Source organism: Strix uralensis, chromosome 18, assembly GCF_047716275.1.
Source record: "Strix uralensis isolate ZFMK-TIS-50842 chromosome 18, bStrUra1, whole genome shotgun sequence".
Classification (NCBI taxonomy): domain Eukaryota; kingdom Metazoa; phylum Chordata; class Aves; order Strigiformes; family Strigidae; genus Strix; species Strix uralensis.
Genome location: NC_133989.1, coordinates 6615283 through 6636784, shown reverse-complemented (window position 1 = coordinate 6636784; position 21502 = coordinate 6615283). Strand labels below are relative to the sequence as shown.

General features: G+C 43.8%; 1 protein-coding gene across 1 annotated transcript in view; it reads right to left on the bottom strand.

Annotated features, from left to right (window-relative positions):
* BMP7 (bone morphogenetic protein 7) overlaps positions 1 to 19934 on the bottom strand; it is a 47286-nt gene extending 27352 nt beyond the window's left edge. The window contains exon 1 of the mRNA XM_074888400.1: positions 19418 to 19934. Coding sequence (XP_074744501.1) covers positions 19418 to 19934 — 517 coding nt within the window. The remainder of the gene's footprint in view (positions 1 to 19417) is intronic.
* Positions 19935 to 21502: the final 1568 nt, after the last annotated feature.

The window sequence follows — 21502 nt, the reverse complement described above, 5'->3', positions numbered from 1 at the left end:
CCAAGAATGACTGTGTTAAAAAATAATTACAGAAGCGTTAAAGGGCTAATCCAAACCCCAGGGAAGTCAGTAGAAATATTTCCACTAATTTCAATGGATTTCATGGGAGGCCTTACTTTTGCCAATTTACCTAACTAAGTATTTTTATGCTTTTGTTTTCCGAAGATGAAAAAAATCTCTTTTTCACAAGCAAAGCAGACACCAGATGAATAGATTCTGTGCTTAGTCTGCCAAACTGGGAAAGCTTCAGTAATTCCATACCTCCTCCTCCCTGGCACATTTATGTGATGCACTTGGAATAGATTTTGAATACTTAAACAAGTAAAAACTTAATTTCCCTGTTAACACTTTCACCTGATAATATGTTAATTGTTTTTATAAGGCACTTTAAGAGTAGTTGTCTCATTTATTGTAGTGCTCACAACAATTAGAGTGCTACTTGTTTATCATTTACGATGAAAAAAAAAACACCGAAAGGAATGTGCAGTAGGGTGTCTGTAACTTCTTTACTCCCAAAAAAGGCCAGAAGGGGTTTCTAAAGGACTTTAATCTCAAATAGATTAAAGGTCCTGAATTCCTGAGACTGAAAGATAAGTCAGAGGAAAATAGATTCCAAAAGACAACACCCCCTCGCCTCAGCCTCCCAGCCAGGCAGGAGACTCGGCTGCAGAGCCATCAGCAGTTGCCTAAGAAACCCTTCAGAGATTTGGATGCCAAAAAAAATCTGCCCCACTGCAGCATCAAGGTCTAACAGGTTTTCAGATTCTACCTGCGCCTGCCTGGCCCCAGGGACTGAAGAAGTCACGTTGGTGAGTTTAACGGGTAGAAGAGTCTCTATCTGCTTTCCCTCTGATAGCTGCAGAGCTACAGAAAATAAGCGCTATTTCTTCAGAGATGGCTGAGGGCTGGCTGGCTTCTCCGGTGAGCCAGTGGATTGGTTTTGGCCTTAGGGCAAACTACACTTTGAGTTACACTGTTTTCATCCAGCAATGTAAAATCTTGTTTGAATTTTCCAAGAAAACTTACCTTTAATTTCCACCATCACCACCCCTTGAGATCAAAGCCAAAACTTCAGAAACTCTTCTGCATCATTTCAGTGTACAGCACGAGATTCCTAGAAACCAGCTGCCCTGGGACCACCAGCTTTGCCTGGGGTCCAGGAGCATTTTCAGCCTATGTGTGTTACTGCTTTCAAAGGGAAGGTCCACTCCTATCTACTGCTTCACCCTGCTGTCTCCCTTGGGAAATGGATTCAACTGGAAAAGAATTTTCCCTTCCCAAGATGAGTTTTTAGGTGGATCCCGTCCTCATCTGGCTCACTGCGGTGCCCCAAGAGCAGTGGTGGCAGGAGGAGGAGCAGGGACCTCCCAGCACAGCGGGAGGGAGGGCAGGGCCACCCCTTGGACTCTGGGCTTGCAGCGGTTGTGAAACTGAGCTGTAAATTTTCAGGATGTCAAATTTGAGACCTCTTGATGGGATCCTAATTAACAGGCATTAAATGTTCCCTCTATAAATTGCACTTCTTTGTCTCTAAATTGGTGGATAAAACCATGTCACTTATGAAATATAGGCCTTTTCTCCTTATGTTAGTGAGGTTCGAGGAGGAGGAAACCAATTAGGGGAAGGATCCAGCGGTCTCCGCAGCTGAAAGAGCCTACTGGGCTCAGCGGGATTCCCGACTGAGCAAGAAGTGCAAGGTCACTCCTTATATTTTTCTGAGGAAAAGGGGGAGTATAATAAAGGTTGCAGTAATGTCATGCCAGGCCACAGTCTGCTAAAGCACATGTTTCCCTCCTCATTGTGCTTGACAGCAAGAGTTACAGGGCAGTGGCAGTAAATTTATAATGGCAAGAATTTGGTAATGTGAAGTTCTGTGATTGGTTTTCATTTGCTTCATCCTCTCAGCTATAAGATTTACATGCTGACATTAGGCAGCTAAAGCAGCAGTTAAAGAAATATTTGAAGAAATAGTTAAAGAATATAAGTTGGGAGTCCTATAAATGGAGTAAAGAAAATGTCCTGGGTTGAGTGACGAGATTTTATTTTTTTTCAAAGAGTGGTGAAAACAGTATTTGGAGGGCTTTTTTACACTGGATAGTTGCAGCTCTCCAACTCATCTAAAAGCTACTGCAGGTTTTTTGAGAAACCTAAGAAAAAACAAATGCACCCTTGATTTTGGTCTGTGAGATAAGCTTACTAGAAAAATAGTCTGTGGTTTTTCTATAACTCATTAATGCATCCCATCACCAGGGACTGCCGCCATCCTGCCACTTCTGAAAACACAGTCTGTTCTTCAGCCACAGGCCCAGGACCCCCAGGGATTCTGGGGGGGGTCTGGGCTCCTCTGCCGAAACCCTGTCCTGATGGTCTCATCCCCGTCTGCCCTTTGCAGAAGGGGCTGCTCTGAGCCAAGACAGCGCTTGGCAGAAAGGAACCTGCACCCAAACACTCGCTGCTCATGTTCCCATTTTACAGCTGGGTGAAGGGGGAGGTGAAGGTGATAAGCATGGTAAATTCAGTGTGTGGCAAGGCAAAGTCCTGCCCCATCCACGGGTGGAAAGCAGGACTAATGCATTAATTCCAAATGAGATGGAAACCAGGCTCCATAAATTCTGATCTCCAACCCTAGAGGTTAGAAACAGGGGGGTTCAAAATTCTTTAGTGCTCACTCTGCAAAGCGATCTGGGATAAGCATTTTTGCTTCGAAAGGGGGAAAAAAGGCGCCCTTTGGAGTTAATATTCTTCCTTTAGCCATCACTTCATTTTTTCAGCTTTCAGCATGAAGGTGGTGTTGCCAGCAAGACCACCTAGCCACAAACCCAGCAGGGAGCTTCCAAAATTCTTCTGAACACTGACTCCTTGTTATAAATTGAAAAGTGGTAATAGCAACAGTGCATATCACATCTGTGCCAGGCTTTGGGCCTGGGAAGGAGCACTCTCCCTACTGCTGAACACAACTTGGAAAGATCCTTTCAGTCCACACATGTATCAGCATTAGCCATTTCTTTGTCAACAAATCCCTTAATACGTACCCTTTCTATCATGTACAGATGTCCAAAAAATAATGGAATACTGTACTACAAGATTAAACACTTTAATGTCAGCATATGTGTTGCATGACTCTGAACAATGGTATCATTGTGCGTGTACAAACAGCGGGTTGAGGGAAGATGGGTTTAATTATCTCCAAAGTAGCAGCAAGTTCTTCCTGACTAAGTTAAACTTCAGCTAGCAAGGACCGCTCAGAGCAGAAATTGGTATTTCTCTAACAAAATGCCTGGGCCCTTTCTCATGTTCTTCCAGCGTTAGGGTTAGTGTCACACCCGCCTCAGGCAGGGCTTTGGAGAGCAGCGTGGAGCCACCTGCTTCCCTGGGAGCCGCTGCTGCCAAGGGACTGCTGCTGCGAGTCACCACATCCTCTCGCCCCATGTGTCGCCCAGGAGACTTTTAAGTTAAAATTCCTGAGGGTGGTAGATGGCAAAGGGGAAACACAATAATTGGGAGGGAAAGGACAGAGAGAAGTGTGCACGCTGCCTCTGCATTTGGAGACGTTCCCCTGCCAGGATTTCTTTGCAGGCACTTTCAGGCAATGCTGAATGGTAAAACTAGTTTTCTGTAAAGAACATCCATGAAATATCTGGGCAGGTTATGCACAAGTAATCCATTTTCTTTTCTGAGTGTGCCCTGATTGGTACCCATTTACGCTGTGGTTTCTCTGCTGAAATCGGAGCCAGACTAGATGAAAGGTATTGTGAAAAATTTACACGTGGGACTGCTCTGTGAACACGAAACTCTCCTAATAGTAAACAGACCAATCGTGGTGCGAATCCTGATGCTGTTTGCAGTGTCTGTATGTGTATCTGGGGAAAGCAAAGTTAAATAAGCAAGGAAGAGTTGTGTTTCTTCAGAATACCCTATTCACAGCCTTAGCATGTGAAACACGGCAGCACATAGTGCTGCAATCCATCTGCAGCTGCTCTAACACACTCAGGACTGCTGCAGGATTTGGGGTGTGTGAGGGAATGGAGAAATGGGGGGTGACAGGGGAAAGAAATAAATGGGAGTTCATGAAGTTCTTCCTTTAGAAAGACGCTCTCTATTTTCCTCTTCCAGGAATTCAGTATCTCCTGCAGGGCCTCCCTCACCAGCCTCGCAGATCTTGTTTCTCTTCCCCCTTTCCCTGGGAAGGGGAACCCAGGATAGTGCTGATCTGGGGATCTGCCCCTAGCAGCTCTCCCTTACCCACCTTGGGGGTGGCATTTTTCCAGAGAGACAAAGGGCAAGCTGGGGACTGTGGTGATGGTGCAAAGCATGGCTCCTCCTATGTTCTCCCAACTGGCCAGCATTGTGGCCATCACAAAATGTCTCAAGCTCTCATACTGTCACCAGGAGCAAGGTTAACCGAGGCTGGTATTTACCCTCGGCAGCAGCACCACCGACAGACTGGGGCTGTTTGCCGCTCTGTGTATCTGAAAGATGGGGATGCACCTGGACAGCAGCTCCGACCTGGGGACTCCTGCAGGGACCATGGGCTGCACAGGCAGGCTGAGGCAGCTGCAATGCTTCCTGCCCACCAAAGGCAATCTTAGCTCTTCTCTGCACCCTCCTCTAGAAATGTCCCTGTAGTCAAACTGAGCAGCAAGCAAAATCAGGCAGAAGCTCATCACTACTCCTGCTGTCTTTTTTCTGTCTGCACCATAATGCATAGCATGGAGTAACACAGCTTAAGAGCAAAGGTGCGCTGCTGTCTAATACATCCCCTACACCCTAAATCCTCTGGATGCAGCTGTGGGAGATATGTGAAGATGCAGGAATACATTTTTCTTTTCCCTCTTTGAACAGAGATGACTGCTACGTTAGGCTGCTCTCTTTCTTTTTGTCACGTGGGGGACAGTAAGGCTGCTTTCTGGTGCTGTGAAATTGGTGAGTTGTATCTGGTGAGGCCAACTTCACGGGGAAGCTGTGCCAGCGTTAGGTGTGAACTCCAAGTCACACATTTTGCCAGTGCATCCAAGGGTCAAGGAGATAGTGGCAGCCTGGGGAGGAGGGGGAGGAATCGTGGATGAGGGTCAGGATGGTGGGAGACTGAGGTAGCGGCACAGCACAGAAAAGGGTAGAGGAGAAAGCAGTGTGATGGGTGTCTCAAGGGGGAGGAGGTTGCAGAGCACAGAGGGAGAACAGTTAGTGACAATATGGTTCATTGAGAAACATAATCCCCCAGTCCACCCAGCAGACAAATGGGGCCCAAGGTGCTTCCTGCAACCTGCTCTGAGGCTGGAGGCCTCTCAAAAAATCACTGATGCAAAAACCAGCAGTCTGCCCTGTCTGCTTGTACACACAGCGCTGAGCAAATGGAAACACATCCCCAGCCCAAGGAAGGAGAGACAAGTGGCTGAACAGATCTGGTCAGAAATGTGTATTCAGACAGGGAAGATAAGAGGCAGCGTGAGGGAAACCTACTACAGGGAAACCTAAAATGGGCTATTTGGGATGAAATGCAAATTTTGGAATAAAAAAATACAGGTCATTCTTGAAAGCTTCCAAGCGTGAAACAGTTCTTCTTCAGCTTGGACCAAATATCAGATCAGGGGAAGGCAAGAAAGTTTTCCTGAATTGTTTTTAACCAGCTCTAACCTAACCTCAGGTAAAGGAAGACAGCCCACTAGTGACTGGCAGACAGGAAGGGTGCTCATCTTCGGAGGGTGAGGGCAGCAGCACTGCACACTCCCCTGCTCTTCTGAGGGTGTCTGCTCACACCCCGATGTCTGTACACGGGAAGGACTAAGCATCTCGCCAGGAGGCTGGGAGCCTGCACCACAGGCACCTAGATCTGCAAGAAGGCATGCACAGAGGACATGCAAACAAAAAAAAATCGTGATATAGTAACTCTTTGATGCAATAATTTGATCATGCAGAGATGCGACAGCATCAAAACTATGCTCTTGCATTCCAATAACTACACTGGGGCAAACTAAGAAGGCTTCAAATGTATTTGATAAATTAGATACAGTTCATAATAAACAGCCTGAGTCAGTAATCTTGGGAAGGTCGCTGCCCAAGTGTCTCTACAAAACAGACAGAAATGGCTAAACGCAGAATTGATGCCCTGAAGAGTGTGTTCATCCACATTTGCAAGGCCAGAGTCCTCTGCCTTACACTGGGATGGTGAGAGAGGATACTACCTACCAACTTAGTTTCAATTTCTTCTAAATCTTGCTTCCAGAACATGAATAACTTTATTAAAGTTATGCTCATAAACTGATGCTTTTCAAGCTGCTAATTTTCTCGTGCTACATAATTTTTTTCAAGTTGCCTTCTGTTCCTTATTACTATTGGTATATTATTATATAGCATAAAGTTACTTAATACAGCAAAAGATTCAACAACATTTGCAAAACTGATATAGAAGGAAGGACTGGATTCTGGACTGGTACAGCTGGTTTAAGGTATTTTAGAAGTAAATGAAATCAAATGAGAATTTATAATCCTTCCTGAGGTCTGGATTCCATCAGACTAAACTCATTAGGCATTAAGGTGCAGGTGCAGCTAAATAAAGGATTGTTCTGCTTTCCTTAATACCGTAGATTCACATCTTGAGTTCAAAATAAAAGTCTTTTAAAAGCACGTGTATATATTGTGCATCTACTGGCAACACTTGAAAGAGAAAGTTCAGCTGATGGAATCTTCAAATGCCTCATTTTTGTCAAAGGAATGTGCCCATTTCTGCACTGCCCATGCTAAGGGACAGGAGTAGAGAAGTGACCGCACATTGGCCTCTCAAGGCTCATTCATTTCATTTGCATTAGACTTCCTTTCATCTACTGAACAGCTGCCCAAATAAATAACATAAATCTAATTAATCCTCCTTTAATATTGTATTGCCACAACAATACCAGCATCCCCCCACATATTCCAGAGTGTGGGTCTACACCTGCACAGGCTCTCTGGGAGGAACACGGCGAGCGGTGCCAGCACAGGGAGTCGAGCCTTTTCTGTGGTTTACTGTGATAAAAGGAAAATAATTCAAGAATCAGTTTTCCAGGTTTGAAACCATATGACTTACTGGATTTCTCAGCTGAAATCCCAGATTCTGCTTTTGTTGAGAAAGTAGTTTGTGGGATATTACAAAATAAGCAGTTGATATCAGACATGCGGCCATCAGATAAGAATCTCAGCCTTTGATTGTAATCAGCAAAATTTCAACTTGGAATGTATACACTGCGAGCTGTGCCATAAGACCTCAATCGGCTGGACCTTTTGAGCTTGTCTATGCAATAACAAACATCTGTGCCTTTCTCGGTCAGGCAATGCGGGGAGATTAGGGGGCAACAAACTATTCAGGCAAAAGGTCCATCTGCCCTGAAGGGGAAATCCCTGTAAGAGCAGAGCTCCTCTTGCATCCATACTGTTACATCTCTTGCTTATTTTTCAGGTGTTCTGTATGTGGGAGGTCCAGTGATATTAACACAGTTTACAAACCAGGATTATTAGATAGAAATACAGTGTTTGGAGGGATGGGAGGAAACATTTTGGAAAATGATTAGAGACTTCAATTACTGCTTAAAAAGATACTCCAGAGTGCCCTTCCTTGTGAAAGTGGGACTTTGTGACCTATTTCACATTTTTTCTTTGAGATCATCATGTTTCTTCTGTGCTGCCAAGATAGCTGTGATCAGGTGGGGCACGGAGCAACAGCCTCCTGGGCTTGAGACACGGGCACTGGAGAGGAGGTCACTGCCCAGCAGTGATCCTCGCTGTCCTTTTGCCTGGGATGGGACTCGTAGCTTATGTGTATGATGGTTTTGCTTTCTAGGAATGTCTGCTGTGCAACACATCTATTTTTATTGAGAAACAGGCAGGGGGCTGTTTATTCTTTTAATAACTTGGTATATGGGCCTCAGAACTATGAATATTAAAGATCTCTAAGTTGACATCCACATATATTTCTGTTAGTAGATGTGAAATGCTAGCGTCTTAGAGTCATGGCAAGTTTAAACTATTATTTCAGAAATGTCCTCAGGAAGACATATCTATATATACACACACATGAATAGAGTGTGTGCATATATCTGTCCCCTTTACACTTTAAATGTTGGTGGCCAACGCCCCAGGCGTAACAGCATCTGAAGGTTAGGAGAAGATTTATTTTCAGTTTAATTCCCACCCACGATCCCTATTATACAAGAGGAATTTTTTTTTTGGTACAAGATAAGCCCATCGGTGACATCAGCAGCACCTAACCCCGCATACCACACTGCGAATTGCAGGGCTGGATTCCTGACACTGAGCCTCTCACTAGGGTTGGGCCATCCAGGCCTCCTGAGTCAGCCCCTAACAACAGCATTTTCTGTTTTGTTTTGGTTTTTCTGTGTCTTCGAACGCAATTTTGCAATTGCAGTTCTGGGGTAAAAGATCAGCTGTTGTAATACACCCTCATGTCCTCACATCGGTTTGGTATGAATGAAGGGAACGCAGTTCACGTCCTGTGGTGTGCAACTGTTAAAAATAGCACAGAAATGAGAGTATGGCACTTCTGAAGGCATCTCTCAAGGAGCAGGAACACAGATCATTCTTCTCCAGCTCAGTCTCCTGCCTGCTAGTCACTACTCTCTTGTTGGATTACAACTGCCAATGTGGGGAGGAAAGACTTTCAGTGTATTAGACACACTTGACTTGGATTTTCCCCCTACTTGGTAATAATTTCAGTGAAACAGCTCTCATCTCACAATTGTGGACTAATGAGCAAAATGACAGTTACTGTTTTCTAAAAAAATATTTGGGGTGTGCTTGAAAGCATTTCTGCATCATTCTGGATTCTTTCATGCATTTCTGTATTCCCTGTGTCAGGTTTTAATGTAGTGTAATGGTCAGAGATTTCTGTGGATATGGAGTCTAATATTCTTGTAATTTGATTATAATGCATGCCACTGAGTTGCAGGAACTATAGTATTCAGAGGTCAAAGTTGTGTTCACACCAATGAGAGAAGTTTTACACCACATGTCTGATTTGCTTCTCCTTTTCACCTGTCTCGGGAGACAGATGATTCATCACATAGTGCTGAAATATCTTCATCTTCTGATTTGGGCCAAGATTTAAAAGAATGGTTACTCAAAAGCTTATTTTTGAGTTGAAGAGAAAGATCTGTGCTGAATGATTCTTTTTCAGCTCTTCTCTTCTGCAGTTTATTACAAGTATATTTGTATAATTAGGGGGCCCAGTAGTAATGTTGTTAAAATACAAGTGGGCACATTTATTGTTTCCTCCAAAAGGAAACAACCAATCTCCAGCAGTTCTGGTTTTTCCCTGCCTCAACTGAACATTTACTGCTTTATGTAGCTAGCAGATTGTGAGGCTAAAGTTACTTCTTTTTTTTTTCCCTTTCTATTTCTTTTTGTTAAAAAAAAAAAAAACAACAAAAAATGCCCTCCTTTCTCTTAACAAATGCTGGATTTTTTAAGGATATGGTCAGAAAGGGGAACTTATACTCAGCATGATGTTTATAGTGCCACACAAGCTTCAGGAAAAGTGATGTGCAGTACTCTTTATTAGCACCTAAAAAGTCCCTGTGGGATTATAATTACTGCACAGTAATAAACAAGTAAAAGTAGCAAGATTAAAATGTTCACAATATTTTTAGTGATAGAAGCAATTAAGTTTTAAGCTTGAGAATCAGGGGAGGAGCAGCTTGCTAGCATCGAGTATGTGGGTAGAACAGATACAATTAGGAACTTATTCCTGTTAGCAGTGAATGATTATCATTCATGGCATTATAGATACTTGGCTGATGTAAATAAATTGTTAAAATATTGATACAAAAGTATTTGAATACTACTAAATTGTAAGCACCAGAATTCAGAATTTCTAAATTACAGTAATTTTTAATCTTCCATTTAAATGATAAACCTGAACTTGCTTTCCCTCAGGGTGCCCAAGGACTCATTAAAGTCGATGGGCATTTCAGGTTCACAAGCAGTGAAATACTACCAGCCCTGTTCCTAATCCTTACTCAGTAAGAAACTTGTCTCTCCATCGGAATTGTAAGTCCCAACTACTGATGCTGTATTATTTTATGAGCATTTTTTAGTAGTTCTCCCAGGGTTCTTCTGGTCTCTTTTAAAAAGTTTTACTGCCACTGTGCTGTGGGAAGAACAATTGGTAAAATCAGAGGACGGGGGCAGCCCCACCGGTGCCAACGAAACGAGGTGACTGAAGGCAGGATTTGGCCCAGTGGCTCTAGTAACAGAGTCAAAGCTCAACCTGATTTACAGATCCCCAAACTTGGTACAGACACTGTGCCAGCTCCTCAGATGGTGTCAACTGTGGTGACTTCACTGCTGGGGTGGCCTTGTGCCAGGTTGCTCCAGCTGAGGATATTGCCTGGTGACATCAGTGGCTTTGCGTGGAGGTGTAATTCAGACCAGCATCGCGCGCTGGGAGGTTGCAGCCTAACGAGAGGAAACTTTTTGCTCATTTGAAAGGCAGTTGTGCACAACAGGCAAAACTTTAAAAAATGATGAGCTGCGAGATTATCAGCCTGATCAGCGTGACAGTGTTCCTTCATCATAAAGAGCCTAAGAAGGCACTTGCTCCTTTTAATCATTATTTAAGGGAAGCTGTGCCTTCCCTCTCCCCCTCCCCCCCTTTTTTTTTTAAAGGAAGGTAGCTTTTAAGAGCTTGCCATGAAGATCTAAGTTAAAGGATTTTCTCTACTACAAAGCCTTCATAGTTTCCCAGGCCAGGTGGACCCGATAGCACTGACTGCATACTGAAAAATCTCATCCCCACCCTTCAGGCACTTTAATTGTAAGCCTTTCCAGATACACTGGATAAACACTGTCAAAATGAACCTGAAAGGGTTGTTGTTGTTGGTTTAGCCCTTAAATAATTATGAGTTTGTTTCTCTAATTACAACATAATCTTGTTTAAACTTGGCTATTTGCAGTATCTTTTAAATGAGGCAGAATCAGAAACAGTGAAAAACTTTACAGTTCTTCTATTTTAAGACAAGGAAAAAAGAATTTTTACTCCTGTAAAATTTAATTCAACCTGACAACAAACGAGTCTGACTTGGAAGCTACTGCGGTAGGATAAAGATGATAAAAGAATAGCGTGGGACCTCTCAGATGCAACAGAAACTTAATACTCTACGGATAAAATTTTTCAAACAGTTTAGAAATAGTTTAAGGTAATTTATGGGAAGACTTGAGTGACAAAGCACATTACTTGAAGTGCCTTTCCTTCACTAGGCACTTTCTAAATTCTTTCTCTTTCATTTCTTTACTCTCAGGAGACTTTTAAATCCAGTCAACCAAAACAACACTTTGTTTGTTGGTATAGCGCAGGGCTGGCACAGATGGCAGACACTGCACCTGTTCCAATAAAATGGAAAATTGAGAGATAAACCATAGCAGTCATTAAGAGGAATCTACTGAAACATGAACAATTTGTATTTTGAATATCCTCCAGGAATAAAAGGAGAAACACATAAACAGACCTTGTTTTCACCACCATCAGTTTAAAATAAATTTGTTTAAAGGGAACTTCACATTTGTTTCATGTAAAAAGACAGTACATACTACTAAAGAAATTATGATTGTGCTTAAATTTCTTTAAGAAAGCAAATGATTTTATCTAGCTACTCCTATTCTTTTAAAGAAAAATTATCTGTTGGCAGTTTTAATCAAAATCAGTTAATCCCCCTATTCCTTAGTTGTGGTAGCTTTTTCTACTTTTACATTTTCTCGGGATGAATAATATCACATTCTTACAATCTAATTCAGAATGATCAGAATAGCAACCTAAATAAAAGTCCTGCTCATCTATTAATAAATAACTAAAGTTGTGGGAGGTGTAGGGCACCATAGAACTGTTTGGAAAGTTAGCAACAAAATTCACTGCAAAATAGTTTTTTCTAGGCAGAAGGAGTATGCTATGTAATATCTGATAGATTATTACAAAATCTTAAATGAGAAGAAACATTAAGTAACAGCTACTCAAAGGATAAATTTCTTCCAACATCTGCCTTGATCGTCAGTGGCTGTGCTGTTCAACATCCCATATATCTCTCTCTGTTTCTCTCACACATACACACACAAGCATTAAATACAAAATGTCATGAAAATTCCTAAGTATCATTTAATGTTGGCAGCCCCGCACTGTAAAGCCATTTATATAAAACTGTGGTTGGCAGCTCTCACTCTTCCATGGGAACAAATTAACATTGGCATTCCAAACACAGGAAAGTAAGGAAATTAGAAACACAGTTTATATTTGGCCAGTGCTTTGAAATACTGTACCATGCTACTGATGTCAATTAATGAAAAGCAGAATTTTGCGGAGAGGGTCTGGTTTTGAAACACATTAACACACGTTAAACATGTTTGCACAGGAACTGGATTGTAAGCATCTTGGTTCCAAAACAATAAAGCAATTACACTAAAACTTGTAGTCTCAAAGTTGCCATTAATTCAATCCACTCAATCTGGATCACTAAAGGATTTTCACTGACTTCAAGATGTAGTCGACAGAAATGTTCAAAAAGAACGTGCAAGGCACAGTATTGTGGGGCTTGCACATACGAGCTCACACCCAAGATCCTCTTATGTTACCTTCTGTAAATCAGCTAAACCTATGTACAAATAATGGAACTGTACAACGTGTACCCAAATAAAGGGGGTATCTGCAAACTTTGCATTTTTCATCAACAAAATAAGGATTTCCAAAAGAGCTGTTTGAATTTGAATCGGTTCAATCTTTGCTACCTGCAACGTTTTTCTTAGCAAAGATGTTCACAGACAAAATCTTAAACACTTCTGGTTTTTTCACATGTACACCAAAAAAATCTAGATGGCAGTTTATCTCCTGGCACAACTCCACTGACTTTAGTGGAATTACTCCAGCACGGAATTTGGCCCCACAGTCTTTACAACACACTGTTTATTTGTACTGTGATTCAGATATTTTGATACCAGGAATCTTTCATCACTGAAGTTTCTCCATATGAAATATGTCTTGTATTAAGAAATATCAGTTTCACATTTTTGTCAAACATTATTTGTTAAATTCTGTTTGTTGCAAAGATGGGAATTCAGCTGTAGTTCAACAACGTGGATTGGGCTAATAATGATAAGCAGTGACTAATAGGAGCTAGTTCATGTTTTGATTATTTGCAGTAAAGGAAACCTCCCTCAAAAACAATTTCAAGATTAGGAGAGAAAACTGTTTGAAGCTCTAGCAGAAACTACTGCATGCTCATTATTTCAACACAGGGGCATTTCTTTGGCCCAATTCTGTTCTCAATTGTGCTAGTGTAAATCAAGAGGGAGTTTATGGGAATTACTTTGGACGTACAGTTGTATAAATGAGACCATAGGGCCAGCTTCAGTAGAAATTTGACAATTTACACCAATGAAGACCTAGCCAAGAATTTTCTCTTGGGTTTCCATTTTCCAAACATATGCGAGTGCAGAACTTTGTCCATGTGATCAGTCCCATTTACTTCAAACAGTTGTAGAATGAAAATCTTCATCCTGAAACTAATTTAAACAGCTCACTCATTTCTTTAGAAGTTTAGAGAAGAAATATATATGTATAATAGCACATTTTATTTCTTTTATATATATATATAGTTAATTCATGTGAGTATTTTGATGCAGGCCCCAGAGAGGAGAACTATACCACTGGAAAAGGCTTAAAATATCATGGTCCCTTAAGGGTGTGTATCAACAGGTAGTCTCTTAGTCTCTTTATCTGGCATGCTATCAAAATCTGCTTACTTGTGTTCTTGCTCAGATGACTTCATCCATCATTGCAACTTCTCAATGGTATTCATCAAGTTAGAACAATTTAGATACATAAAACTAAATGTGTTATCATTTTAACCACAAATTAACAGTTTCCATACAAATATTAGCATTTCCTCACTTGGTCCAAGGATAGAACCCATAATGGCACTAACAGTATATTTGATTTAAACTAATTAAAAACAGAGGCTCTTGCAATTTAATATATTGATTTTACCAGTGGGACTTAAATCTTTTATAATAAGTGTACACAGCTGCACCGCTCACCCACCGCCACTTTTAAACCTAATCCCTGCATTCCTCCTGACAATAACATGACAGGATCCACACATCCCAGTATTAGCCTTAACCCCGGTGACACTGCCAGAATGTATTAAACTAAAACATCGCAGTGTCCTATTTAAAAGGAGCCTGTCAACAGCCCTGACTAGGCTTTAATAGTTATAATCTTTTTTTTAATTAACGTTTCCAACCACTTGTGTAAACTTCTCTCACACATCTCCCCCCCTGCAATCTGAAAATGTGTTTCAAGCTTATTTACAGACAAAAACGTGACGCTTGCTTTCACGCTGCCTGCCCAGAGGCCATTACTTTGCAAAAGGAGCGATGGGGGGATGCACACACACGCACACAAGCAAATCTAACGGCAAGCGGAGCTCGGGTGGGAGCAGGTCCTGTACGCTTCACTTGTGCCTAGCTCCTGTTACAAGCATCACAAGATCTGGCCATCAAGGCTTGTCTCCTTCAAAGCACTTTACAAGCTGTTGTGTTTTGGCTTTTAAACTACAGTTCCCGGAGGGGGCTTCACCTCCCCAGGACAGCCAGTGTGGGAACGGAGGGGAGACCCTGCTTCTGGGGTAAATCCGCCGCAGAAGCGTGCGAGCAGATGGGGACAATTTCCATGTCCTTTTTCCTTGCACGAGGACATCTGTCCTCGGCTGACCGCTCCGCTCTCTGCTACCACCGCACCCATATGGCGGAGGTAAATCGTTCCTGTTCTGTTCTGCCATTTTGCACCTGGAAGTTAGAAAAATAATTAATTTATCTCTAGAATAAGCCTGCACATTCAAAGAATACTTGCTGCACGGTCAGCGCACCTTTAGTTTGCTCCAAGCTTCCTACCTTAGCTAATCTTATACCACCAAGTGTTGCGTATATCCATACTGTCCAAAACAATTACAGGATGTACCTGTTCAGGCTTGAGAGCTTATAACAGCGCTAGGTGGAGGAGAAAAAAAAAAAAAAAAAAGATGAGGGCTTGGCCTAATGTATGGACAAACCATGTGATCATGACCAGGCATCCAGGGCTAACATTTAATCTGCTTTGTTTCAAGTGGGAAATATGTGAAGATCAAATAAGTTCAAATCCAGGTCAAATATCCTTGAAAATCTTTGATTTATATAAGCAGGAAAATGAGGTTTAAAAGAAGTGATTATGAAAGGGTTACTAAAAACACAGCTGTACGCGTACTCTTATATCTGAGGCTCTCCAAAGAAAAACTGTGTGACATCTATATTAACCTTTGGCTGTACACCAATGAAGGCCTGTAGTGAGCTGGAATGCAAGGCAGCCCCTTCCAAATTTTAACACAAGCCAGGTTACAGCTGCAAATGCCTGCAGCCCGTGCTCACTTTATAAAGTATTCCCCGAAGGAAATTTTTTAACTGTTATAGAATCTTTTTCTAATACCCTACAGTGTTAAAGCCTGTTATTAAAGGGCAAAGAGATGGTTCTCTATGCCAAACACTTGTCAACAAAAAGGATAGCCAGATGGTATGAAATAAAAGGAAACTTGGGGGCTCTTCAGCTTCTTGATTTACATTAACAAAAGCCACTTTCATGTGCTCCTTCCAAGAATGACTAATTCCCCCCCCCTTATTTTTTGCCAGGATTGAACAACGTTGTTCATTTTATAATCAACCACAAGGCAAATAAACAAATTGCATATCACTTGTGCCGACTCTTTTAAAAAATATTCTAAATAAGTCTGTTTACCAAGGCAAGATTACCCCCATAAGGACAACTCATTTATTTTTAGAAGAGAGGGTCTAAGCAATCTAGAGGATGTTTACTCCTTAGTTTGCTGTTTATAAACTTGAAATTAAACTTGTGCAAAAAATGCTTTGCATTTTTTTCAGTTCCTAAAATGGATCAGTTTGTAAACTGTACTTGGACAGGATCTGAAGTGAAATTCCAAATACTGAAATTATAGTAATAAATTTTATAAAATTAGCCAGTAATTAACTGACTAACTCAGTCAGACCACTGTGGCTAAATTCTCTTTTAATTTACATGTAACTTCATTCTTGACACAAATCCATTCCCCATCCATCTTAGCACAGGTGTAAGCTAAGACAAAATGTAGCCTGTGAATTAACTGGTTATAAATCTAAATCTAATTAATTGTCAAGATTTTACAGTAACATTACATGCTTAGTACAAAGCTCCCTGCAACATAACCCTGAAATGGAGCACCTGTAGTCTGGTACCTCCCTACCAATACCCAGTATAAATTCTCTGGAATAAATATACACAATATCTCCATAGAAATCAATGTGTGGTGGTTTTGTTGTGGGTTTTTTTTACTATGTAGCCCAGTAAATCTTGCAATGTAATTTTTTTTTTTTTTTAGTATTTTTTTCCTCTAAAGTTGTACGACTAGATAGATGAAGAATATGAATAAAGCAAAAAAGTATTTTTGTAGATTAGCATTTTGAAGTCTGGAACAACATGTTTTATTTATTGAAATTTAAAAGTATTATTTCTTTACTCACTTTTACTTCCTCCATTCTAAAATGAAACTTTATTATGCTGTGACACTTCCTCATTGTGATGGCTCTAGTATAGTAATAAAAGCCTACCTGTGAAATGCAATGCTCAGAGAGTATCTCTTACAAAACTAGGACACAGTTTACTACAGTCTGCATTTAGCAATTCAGCTCTGCTTTAAAAGGGATCATTGTAGAAAGTCTCCAAAAACATACCAGTTCTACAATAGATCTTCTAATTTTCCCCTGAATGTCATAGAAAACTGTACATATCAAAGCAGGTGTTGTATTTGACTATATACGGGAGTTGAGTGGCTGGTCTAATTCATTAAAACGTCCATAAACAAGCCTGTCTTTGTCCTATAAAGATGAAAGACCGATGACTATAATGGGATGAAAGGTGCGCACAGTGATGAAGAAAGCTATTATAGATCTGTGTCCTTTTTAAACTCGTCCTGGCATGCACTGTTGACAAGGGAACAAAACAGTAGAGATAAACCTCTGAAATGTGCCTTGCTGGTAATAATTCCACCTGTCCTCCTTAAAACTACTGGATTTTGCCTGCACTCGTACTACTCACTGACCATGCTGACAGCAATTAAATAAGATGGTAATTCAGTATTTTGCATAAAGAACACTTTTGGATTTCTAAGCCGACTACAAAACCCAGCCTATCGAAATGAATGACTATATCCACTGTAGTCATCACATCGCATTGGGATGTCAATTATTGATTATGTAGGGTTTATACAGGTAAAACCTGCTCTATAAAAAGTTCTCACATGGAAACAGGCAATATCCAAAATGTCATTTTTATTTCACCGTTTACGGATCGATTCCAATGCTTTGTATTTAAAATAACTGGGGACATGATTATATTAATTCCTTTCATGTAAAACCTCCATGGGCTGCAGAGGTGCCTTTTCCTTACATAGGAAGCACAGGACGGGAACGCCGCAGTTTAACTGATGAGAGTTATGCAGAAAGTAACTACGCTCGAGGAGCAGAGCTGCTTCCCCAGAGCTAAACTCCCTTCCATTAGGTACTTACACGTTTCATAAAGGTTCTCTCCTCTCTACCAAAATGGAAACAGAAGTGTGAATTTCGCTATCGTTATTTCAACATCCTGTGTCTTCTGTTGGGGACTCTCCCTGCGCTCTGGTTGTACATGGCGTAGGACCCAAGAACTACAGAGAACAATGTTAGCAAGATCACTCTTATCTCTAAAGTCAAATATTTGACTGCCATTGGTACTTTTGGCTGCTCAAATATTTGATTTTAAATGTATCATTGCTGATCGGCTTAAGTATCTAGCAGCGATTAGACAAACTGTAATTCCAAATGGAAAGCACCAACGCTCTCAAAGAGCGCAGCCCCCAGGCCAGATGTAATTCAGAGCTTCCCACTGTGAAGCTGATGGTAGTTAATAAAGAGGTGCAGCTCATGCAAACTAGAGATCTCCCACAGCGTCCCCGTGTCTCCCTGTCATGCAAGAATTGTGCCGGGATGGCTACCGTGTCTAATAATTATTAACGTGTGTCACGGAGCCTTTGCAGCTACCGATCTTTTTCAGTTAGTTAAAGCGCTGGGATTAGAGAGGTGGTGATTTAGGTGGCGATTTAATCTTTGCTGCCTCGGAGGCTCCAGACAGTGGAAGCGTCCAGAACAGCGACATCCGTAAAGGTGCTAATGGATTTACTGGTGATGGGGGTGTCTGTAATCCCTAGCGGGTTACGTGCCAGAGGTGGGCTCCTCTTCCTCTTTGAGCGTCCTTTTGTTTGGGACAAAGTTTGAGTTGAACTTGTTTTGGAAATACTATTTGGATTCTGGCTTGAACTTGCAGGCACCCAATCTGTACGTGTGGTGGTTTCAGAGCCGCACATGGTGAGGTCTAAAAATGGATAGAGCGAACCAGGTCTATAATTATCTATTTAAAATAGAATGCTCATCCCAACAATGCTTTACTCAAATCCGGCCAAGTCAGTCCACACGGGTGTGCAATCTACAGCAAGCAAATAAAAATCAGATTGGGCCGTGGCATCCAATTAGAGAGGCCTAGCGAGCTGCATACAAAGCATGCCAACTTTCGTATCATTTGCATAAACCCATCCACATGTGCTTGTGAAAAGAGGCAAGTTAGCTGCATAAACCGGGGTCAGCAGAAAAATCTGCAGGAGTAAATAAGGATTTACTGTGGAATCCCTCGCGAGCCATTAGGAAATGCCCCTCGTTTCTCATTAGGGAAACATGTGTGAGCAGCTCAGCCCCTTCGGCCGAGGGAGCGCGGCGCTGGGATGCCGCGGGGAACGATCCGTCCAGGCAGCGCCCGTGGCTCCGCATCCCGCAGGAGCACCAGCCCCGCGCTGGGAGCTGTGCCGGGACCCGGGGTCCTGCCTGGGTTTCGTGTCTTCCTTGGCGGTGCAGGATGCAGAACAGACCTGCTAATCGTCCTGTTCGACTCCTACCTGCAAATCCAATTTCTGAAGTGTGGCGAGTAACTATCAAAGGGAGAAGGCGACAAAGAACTTGGCGTGTCAGCGTGCGGGGTGGAGCGTGGCGAGAGCTTGTGGCTGTCCAAATGCTGTGACGGCAAGTCAGAGCCCTCTCCACCTTGCTGCCATTTAATTGCCGCCTCGCAGAGCAGTCACCTTTCCAAGGGCCGCTACCTGTCCCTCCTCGCCCCAGTGGGCTGCCACCCATCCCACCCGCTGCGGAAACAGCTCCCTACCGGGGCCACCTGCGCCACCAGCCCACTTGCCCTCCCGTCGGTGGCCGCGGCCCTGCTCTAGTCATCCCCCTCCTCCGCCCGGTCACCCCGGGGCCCGGCCGAGGGCCAGGCACTCACCCAAGTTGACGAAGCTCATGACCATGTCAGCCTCGGTGAGGAAGTTGCTGTCCTGCAGGCTGGCCAGGGGCGGCCCCTGGGTGCTGAAGATGGGCTTGTAGGGGTAGGAGAAGCCCTCGCCCTCCTCAGCGGCGGCCCCCGCCGCCCCCTCCTCCACGGACATGGCATTGTAGAGGTCCAGCATGAACATGGGGGCCGAGTTGTGCTTGCCGTGGAGGTGGGGCCGCGGGCGGTGCGGCAGGCCGAGGATGGAGAGGATCTCCCGCTGCATCTCGCGGCGCTCGGGGCCGCGCAGCCGCCGGTGGATGAAGCTGGAGTGCACCTCGTTGTCCACCGTGAAGTCGGCGAGGACGCAGCGCAGCCAGAGGGCGGGGGCGGCGGCGCCCAGCACCAGGAGCCAGGAGGCGGGCTGCCCGCGCCCCGCCGCCGGCATCGCGGCGCGGCGGCGGCGGCGGCTGCGGAGGGGCGGCGCGGGGGGCGCGGGGCTGCCCCGCCGCGGGACGCGCCCCACCGGCATGCGCGGCTGCGGAGCGGCGCGGAGGGGCGGCGCGGCCCCCGCGCTCACTGCGGCGGCCGGCGGCCCCCGCGGAGGAGCCGCAGCCCGCTCATGGCCCGCCGGCGGCGGGGCGGGGGGGGGCGGGGGCGGGGGTGGGGGGGGGCTGCCTAGCGGCCCCGGCCCATGGACGGAGCGGCGGCGGCGGCGGCCCGAGGCGCTTCCCCCGGCGGCGGCGGCGGCGGCAGCGGCGCGCTGTGCCCGCGTCCCGCACGCCGCGGCGGAGCCGTGTGTGCAGCGCTGCGCGGCGGGCAGGCAGCGGGAGGTTGTCTCTGGTGGGAGGAGCAGGCTGGAAAACCCGAGCGCTCTCGCTCGCCCGCTCCAAACCGCTTGGGAGAGAAAATCCGTGTGAGTGCCTAGAGGAGGAACATCTGATCAGGTTGCTTTTCAGGATGTTTGTGGAGGCTGCTGGCTCGGGGGAGAGGGTGAGCCCGTCCCAAGCGCTTAAATTAACGCGAACGTAATTACGGAGAAGACACCCCAGGAGGGAGGGTGGTTTATGTACGAGGAAGGGGCCCAAACTCCCAGAGAATTTATAGATGCAAGTATATCCTCTGTCTGCACAAACATGCATATGCAGGCATGCTTTTATTCTTCCCTTCCACCTTTTTTTTTTTTTTTTTTTTTTTAAGAAGTACAGATGGGGAGAGACTGTCCAGGACACAACCAACAGCACTAAATTATTTAAAATGTGATGATTATATATTCACGCACGTAGGCACGTATGTCTGTGTGCATAGAGCCCCGGGTCACTTTTTCCAACTGGCAGCAGGGAGAGTTAATGGAGAAGCATTAGAAATCCGAGGGGGGAGTTATCATACAAGAGTCACAAACCAGCAGCTTTACTTGGATTGGAACCATCAACCTGTGCACACGGGTGGTTTGTGCCATTACATATCCTGCTCTCACTTTCCCCTTCCCTTCTGCTTTCTGGCACGTGCCTTTGTGGAGTACTGGCTTGAGATAGATTGTCAACTTTTCAAAGCAGTGACTTTTTTTTTAAAAAAAAACTGTGGGTGTCACATTTACAGTAATGGAGCTCCAGTCCTGATTAGTCCAGGTAGATGTCTACTGCAACAGTACATCATCATCATCATCATCTCCGATAAAAGACTTCTGCTTCCCAAATCTTACTTGGAAAGCAAGGGGAAGGCAGGATGGAAGGGTTTATCTGGGTCACTGAATCCAGCCCGAGGTAATTTCAGAAACCATATGTATGTACACTAAGTTTACGCTGACATTAAGATTTGTTCCTTAGGCAAAGGAGGAAGAAGAGGGGCAGGGGATAAAGGAGGTCAGCGTTGGTTTTTTGATAGAGTGTTCATCTGATGTTTTCAGACGAGCAATATCCAGTAGTATCCAGCACCAGATCCTGCATCTGTTCTGGAAGCTAATATTCAGCACTTCTTTTAGCTCTTTATGTTTAAAATCCTCATGTGAACGGCAGGTAACTAGTCAAAAAAGCTGTATAGGAAACTCGTAGAGTGATTTAGTGTGTTTGTATGCATGCATGTGTATCTCTTAATAACAGG